At 56.7% G+C, this 7,358-nt stretch overlaps 1 protein-coding gene across 1 annotated transcript in view; it reads left to right on the forward strand.

Annotated features, from left to right (window-relative positions):
- Positions 1 to 7,358, forward strand: part of SYN3 (synapsin III) — a 548,280-nt gene that overhangs the window by 514,394 nt on the left and 26,528 nt on the right. The window contains exons 8-9 of the mRNA XM_004700321.3: positions 2,460 to 2,534; positions 5,416 to 5,518. Coding sequence (XP_004700378.1) covers positions 2,460 to 2,534; positions 5,416 to 5,518 — 178 coding nt within the window. The remainder of the gene's footprint in view (positions 1 to 2,459; positions 2,535 to 5,415; positions 5,519 to 7,358) is intronic.

Consider the following 7,358-nt stretch of genomic DNA (forward strand, 5'->3'; position numbering starts at 1 on the left):
GCAGCAGTGATTGTCAGGATAGAGAAAGACTTGGCAGCAGGTCATTCTGCTGTCCTTTGGGTCCCATGGGTCGGATACAAGTCCACAGCACACCTGCCAACAGCATCCACATACCATGTCCGATTGTCCACTGGTACCTCATGAGAAGCAACATTAGCCACTAGCCGGTTCACCTACAGTCCTTTAGTCTGATCGTCTCCAAACCAAATTAAACTGGTGGCGATTGAGCTGACAGCTTTCCACGGTCCGCTTTAAAAATTGCAGACCACACCCCTGAAGAGCCTTTCTTCCAATTACATGAAGATGGTGACCAAATCAAGGGGCTGCATCCAACCACAACTGCTGGCTGCCCACAGAGTCACTTACCTTAGGTGAGATCCCCCCAGGGAGTTGAATGCCTGGTGTTAGATCACATCAAGTGAGATTCCTGCCAAATTATTACGAACCCTGGCCCAACTCAGCGACACAAAACCGAACTATCACATTGACCCGAGATTATATGGCTAGTCAATGCTAGAGCCAAAATTCAACTTCATATCTGTCTGACTCAAGTCCGTCTCTTACCTTCACACATCACCACACAGAACCCACCATCCCAAATCCTATCCACCCTTTGAGGCGCATCTCAGTGGCCGCCTCCTTGGGTCTCATTGGGTGACCTTGGTTTCTCCTTTGCTCCCCCCCCCTACTCCCAACCCCACCCCCCAAATACTTCACTCCTCTGTGTACCGCTAACTACATTTTGGGAACTCCGCCCAGGACGGCGTCTTCTCTGCACACTTAGACTAGTCCAGTTCCCACGACACTGGATGGCCCAGTTAGTGTTTCCTAGATTGGGTTGAGCTGAACCAGACAACACTGAGGTCCAATGGCCCTCCATCTCTTAATAGTCATGGGGCCTGTTGGCCACCAGTTCCTCTCAGCATCTGCTGTCAGGTGCAGTTTAGTTTCTCTCTTAGGACAGATCTCCGGGGCAATGCCTTGCCCCTGGTTTCATCCCAGCCACGTGCCTTCCCATAGCCTTAGTTTGTCTGTTCACTTTGGTTAAATTAACGCACCTGGTGGTGTGGTGGGCTCTACACTGAGCTCTTAATCACCATGTCAGTGGTTTGAACTCACCAGTATCTTCATAGGAGAAAGATGGGGCTGTCTGCTCCCCCCAGAAGTCTCCTCAATTGAGGTTTTTCCTTCGGGGTAGGGGTGGGGGGGGGTACTGTCTTCTCTCTCTCTCTGTGTGTGTGTGTGTGTGTGTGTGTGTGTGTGTGTGTGTGTGTGTGTGTGTGTGTATGTGTTTTCCAGTATATGAAATCCAGGATAGGTAAATCTATAGAGACAGTAACTGGATCGATGTCTTCTTGGGAGTGTGGGAAGGGAGGCCGAAGGGAAATGGGGAGCTGATCACGAGTACACGAAAGAAGGAAGTGCTGTAGAACTGATTGTTTTAATATGACTGAACCATGGGAGTATATAATTTGTGAATTATATATCAATAAAACTTAAAAAGAGACTTACGTCTTGGAAAGTTCTACTCGGTCCAGCTGGGTCACTGCATGTTGCAATCAACTCCATGGCTGTGCGTGAGTTTGGTTAGATTTGTTCTGGCTTTGCGAGGTCACTGGGCCATGGGGAGTCTGTGGATCCTACCCCACGGACAGCCCCTCATCCAGTCAGTAGCCCATTGGGTACTTACTACGTGCCAGGTGCCTACTGGACGTTGGCTGCTCAGAGGCCAAGTTTGCTCTGAGGAGCTTCCACCTCATCAGGGAAGAGAATATAACAGCAGTCTTTACCAGTGAGCTGGGCCCTGCTACACATTGTGTAGGGCAGTCTACTCTTGTTCAGGAAGACAGAAAAGACGTCCCATGGCAGGGGAAGCCTGGAGGATGAATCCGGAGAGAGGATGGTATCGGGCAAAGGGAAGACTGTGTGTGGAAGCCACACCCCTAGGAATGAGCCGTGGACACTGGAGAGCCAGGAAGGGGATCAGTTGCTGCTGGAAGAGATCAAGCATGGGACCAGGGGAGGGCCCTGGGGCCAGCAGAGGTCAGAAGGCCTCCTAACACCTGCCTGATGAAGCAGTTGCTTCTCTCCACCGATAATAGTTCCTCCACTTGGAGACCCTCCAAGATCCCAGAATGGCCGGCGATGACACCGTCCCCACACAGGTCCCTTTCTCAGAAACAGGAGGGCCAGGATTGGTGGGACTTCGGCGGGTGGTGCCAGCATGATTTTCCATTTAATTTGTAAACTTCAAAGGCGACTTGGGAAAAGAGAGGCAAGCTAAGATGGGTACAGAAGGCCATCAACGGCAAGAGAAATAAGAGCAGAAAGAGCACATGGAGGGTGCCTGAGGATGCATGCCATGCAGGCAAGCCCAGCCCCTGAATCTGAGCCTCCTCCCAGCCACGGCGAAAAAGGAAAGCAGGTGCCTGATACACGTGTTCTTTGTTGTGCTCCAGGAGGACGTCCATCTCTGGGAACTGGAAGGCCAACACAGGTTCTGCCATGCTGGAGCAGGTGGCCATGACTGAAAGGTGAGAGACGAAAGAGGAGTGGGGACAGCTGCCCTCCGTGATGGGAACTGGAGTGGAGATGCTCCACTGCCCCCCACTCCACCTCTGCCCAGGGCCTCTGGCCTCACAAAGCAATCGCTTAGGCATGGCATCCACCACTGCCCACAAGAACGCTGACAGGGAGGTATGGTCCATAACCCCCATAGCAGTGGGTTACTTGTTAGGCTGCTAACTGCGAAGTCAGCAGTTCGAACCCACCAGCCACTCCTCAGGAGAAAGATGAGGTTATCCACGTCCATAAAGAGTGACCATCTCAGAAACCCACGGGGCAGTTCTACCTTGCCCCATAGGGTCGCCGTGAGTTGGAGTCCACTTGGCGGCAGTGAGCTTGGAACAGGTGGCGAAGGAAGTCCAGTGGTGGTGGGGGGGTGGTGGTGACTTGCCTACATCATGAAACTGACCCCTGGCAGAGCTGAGTCGAAGTGTGATGTCTTGACCCGAAGGCCCACCAGACCCTACCCAGCTCCTTCTGGGGGAGGGCAGGGATCCCCAACAGATACGAGGAAGCCTCCTCGGGAGGGCACTCTGGAGGTGCTGGGGCCCCCTCCTCTCTCAGGCTTATTTCCATCTCAGTAGGAAGAGGGAGAGGCTGGTTGTCCATGGGGGGCTCTGGAGTGTGCCCTGGCAGAAGGCCCCAGAACAGAGGCCCTGTGTAGTGTTTCTGAGGCTGTAGATCTTTATGGGAGAAGACAGCCTCATGCTTCTTCCAAGGAGCCACTGGTGGATTTGAACCCACCCTTCACAGCCCAACGCTCACCCAACAATGCCACTAGGGCACCTTTCAACCACAATAGGGAGAGACCCATGGCCAAGTCGGAGGCCAAAGGTGAGGGGGATGGACAGGGATGTCGTAAGTTTGCCCCCCCCCACTTCCTCCCCATCAACGCCAGATAACAGGTGCACCCTTCAATCTCAGGACTTCCCTGGGCTGGCTGGTCTCCAGCGACTGGGCTCATGACTTGGCACACTGACTCACCTGGTTGGGGCAGTCCCTCTCCGCATCCCCCAGGGGACATCCAGGAGTCATACGTGGTGGCCCTGCCCACTGTTGCCTTTCCCAGATAGGACTCCTAGCCTTCCCCAGTGCCCACCAGCTGCTCAGAGACATCCCTAGCAGGCCACCATCGCCCTGTCCCTCCTGCCTCCGGGGTCACCGTGGAGCCTGCCTGCGGAATCCCAGCATGGGAGTGGCCTGCTCAGGGTTTGTCAGACTCTGGGTTTGACAGCAGCATGGCCCCAGACTGGCCTCTCTGAGCCACGGTTTACTCATCAGTAGAGTGAGTTAAAACCAACCGACCCGCACGAGTTGCTTCAGGGATAGAGAGGGGAGAGGAGAGGTCCTTGAGGCTGGCCCAGAGGGGGACCTCTGCCATATTTGAGTCTCCTCTTACTTTACAGTCTCCTTACTGCTCAAGAGGGGTGGGTGAGGGCGGTAGACAGCAGATCCGAACAAGCCTGCCTTGTTGTGTGCCCCAGGCGAGCCACGGTCCCTCTCCGGGCCTCTGTGAACATGGGTGGACTAGATGAGAGGGTAGCATCCAAGAACTCTTCAGGCCCTGCCTCATTCCGGCTTCCTCATTCCAGCTGGGAGACACCAGGAGATCCCTGCAGGCACCCGAGTGACCCCGGAGGGTGGGGAGAGACAAGTCTCCTGTGATTCCCTGGAGCTAGCCACCACAGAGAAGCCCAGGGCAAGTGGGGACGATTTCTCCAGTCACAACCGCCCCTGGTGGCAGGTCCACATCCAGCACTGGGCTCTCTCCCCTGCAAAAGCCATGGGGTCTGGGGAGCCAGGCCCCCAGGGCTGGGCAGGAGCAGCCTGCCCTCCCCAGGCTCTGAGGAGAATGTACCCTTTGTCCCCCTGAAGCTCTGGTATGGCCCGGGCCCTGGGGGCTGGGCGGGTGGCTAGGCAGGCTGTTTGGAGTGCTTGAAGCCGTTTTCCCCAGGGGAAGGGGTGCTGGGGACCAGGGGGTCAGTGGAGCTGAGCCGGCTGCCTTCTACTGGGAGCCAGCAGGTCCTACAGGTGCAGGGGCTTCTGATGTCCCTAAGTTCTCACTCCTCCCCCACCCCTCCTCTCTCCTATCCTTCCTGGCTGCCTCTGGCCCCTTCTCTGTCCCTCCCATCTGGATCTCTGCCTCCATCACTGGCCCCTACCCTTCGCTCCGCCTCTAACCCTCTGTCTCTCCTGCTCGGCCTCTCTCTGCCTCTCTCACTGCCTGCTTGTCTCTGTACTTATCTCCCTAAGCTGTGCCCTGCTCTGTCTCTCTCTGTCTCTCTCGGCTCACCCTGCCCCGCACTCACTGCCTGTATTAGTCTGGGTAAACTAGGGAAATAAAGCCACAGAAACTCATATGTATAAGAGAGGGTTTTATATAAAGGGTACATGTATATTCAGAAAGCATTCCAACCCAGTGCTGTCCAATCCCATAAGTACAACATTAGCCCATACGTCCAACACCAATCCACAAAGTCCTCCTCCATCTCACAAAACACACACTGTGATGCTGACTGCAGGAGGAAAGCCGAGTCAGTGAGTGTGTAAACATCTCAGCACTGACAGGGGTCTCCATGAGGCTGCTCCAGCACACAGGGCTGCATCGGGGTGGGTCCATGTGGCTTCTCCTCGGGGATGTCTTGCAGGAAGTCAGCCTTGCCAGCTGAAGCAGGGAACTGGCTAAGGCAGCTGCACCCTGGTCCGACCATCACAAAGCAAGAGACCTGAGAACAAGAAAGGCGAGGCTCACTGGGCCATTTATCTCTCCTCCCTTCAATTAACCCCACGTGCTTATTGGCCAGGTTGGCACAATAAACCATAACTATCTCTCTGTCCGCATCCCTGCAGGTACAAGCTGTGGGTGGACAGCTGCTCAGAAATGTTCGGTGGCCTGGACATCTGCGCCGTCAAAGCTGTCCACAGCAAGGATGGCAGGGATTACATCATTGAGGTGAGGGGTGCACCAAGCAGTCCTTCTCTGCCAGCCCGACCCCAGGCAGGGGTGGCAAGGAACGGGACCGGAGCTGTGATCTCCAGTGTGCTCAGCGGAGCTGGGCACACTCAACCCAGGCCTCAGGGAAAAGCTTCCAGAAGCTTCTCTCAGACTGTCCTCACGTGCCCTCTGCTCCCCATCCTCATGTGCATCGCCCCAACAACTGCCCACAGGTTCCAAACAGCGCCTCCAGGGGTCAGGGCAAGCTGAGTGCTGGTCCCCCCAGCCTGTGGCCTAAGAAAGAATAGGGGCGAGAGGCCAGGGTCAGTCCCTCTGGGCCTCTCAGAGTTCCTCCATGTCCCCATGTGTAAAATAGGCACACTGCCCCAAGATCCGGAGACCCCATCACGTATCCATGCAATTAACATGCACTTCCCTAGGGGCCCCCTTGGGCGAGGCCTGGGATATGACTCTGAGGAGACAGGCCTGAGCAAGCACGCAGGGGCTCTGCAGGCTGGGAGGGAAGACGGACAAATGAGGAGTCATGGCAGAAGGTGGGACTGGGGACTGAGGAAAAGATGCCAGACCAGGGATGGGCTGGGGGAGGGGGCCTGGGGAGATGTGAGGAAACACAATTGTATGGGAGAGACACTCAGGGGAGCTCTGGGTCCGAATCTCCCCCACAATCCTTTGCTGGCCGTGCTGTTCACGGACCTACAAACTGTTCCCACTGTGTCTCAGAGCCCCACAAGCCTCCTCTCCTGGCTGTGTTGCTTCCAGGACTCTCTCATGGGTCCCTAGTCCTCCCTTCCCAATCCCCCAACCCTCTCTCCTCCAGGACACCTCCCATCTCTCACGTGGTCCTACACTCCCCTCTCCTACAGAACTGTCTCCCTGTGTCTCATAATCCCACAGTCCCCCTCTCCCAACCCCACAACCTCCCTCTGTCTTCTAAGAGTCTCTGTGTCTCATGTCCTCCCTCCTCTCCCCTCCACTCCCCATGAGTGCCTCTCCCAGCCCCCAGTCCCGTCTCCCCACCACACCTCCTCCCCAGCGGCTTCTGCCTCAGACTCCTCCTTTCCACACACTCAGCGCTGCTCATAAGCCCTCCAGCCCCATCTGGCCTCCAGGACTGGCTCCCATGGTCCCTCTATCCTCCTCATCCAACCCGCACTCTCCTCCAGGACCACCTCCTCCCCCATCATCTCTCTGAGGGTCCCACCATGCTCCTGTCCAAGTCCCGCAGTCCCCTCCCACCTCCGTGTCCTTCAGGGTCCCGTCACCATGTCCTCCCACAGCACTTGCCCCATGTTTCTCCCTGTTCCCCACGAACTAGACCTCCTCTCCCTTCCTCGCCGCCCCTCTCCTGCCCCTCCCTCCCCTCCACCACCCTCTGTGGTCTCCCTGCCTCTGGCCTACAAAATGAGCCCTGGAGCCTCCACTCTTCCTGCCCTCCACCCCCACCCCTGGGCCACCCCCTACCCCCAGCTCCTCCTGTGGCCTCTCTTCAAACCACAGCAGGGGAGCTGTGCCGACCAAAGAGAGACACATGAGGGCCAGTCCTGGCTGCCTGCTCCTCAGGCCATGGGCTGTAGGTGGCAGACAGAAAGTAGAGGGCTGAAGGAACCCCGGCCAGTCAGCCCTCAGGGCTGCCCCACTCCCTAGGGGACCACAGCCCGGCAGGGCCCGGTAACTCCAGAATGGGGGCCTCCTGGTCCCTGCCAGCCCTGCCAAGAGAAGCTGCCCTTCCCAGGAGGGAGCAATGAGGGCACATTCCCCAGCGGGTTAGGGGATGGGGGGTTCCCTGGTCTAGAAACTTCTTCCAGCAAGGAGCACCTCTATGTGCAGCCCTGGGCTG

Source organism: Echinops telfairi, unplaced genomic scaffold (genome assembly GCF_000313985.2).
Source record: "Echinops telfairi isolate 266 unplaced genomic scaffold, ASM31398v2 ScPeMD7_2;HRSCAF=8, whole genome shotgun sequence".
Lineage (NCBI taxonomy): Eukaryota > Metazoa > Chordata > Mammalia > Afrosoricida > Tenrecidae > Echinops > Echinops telfairi.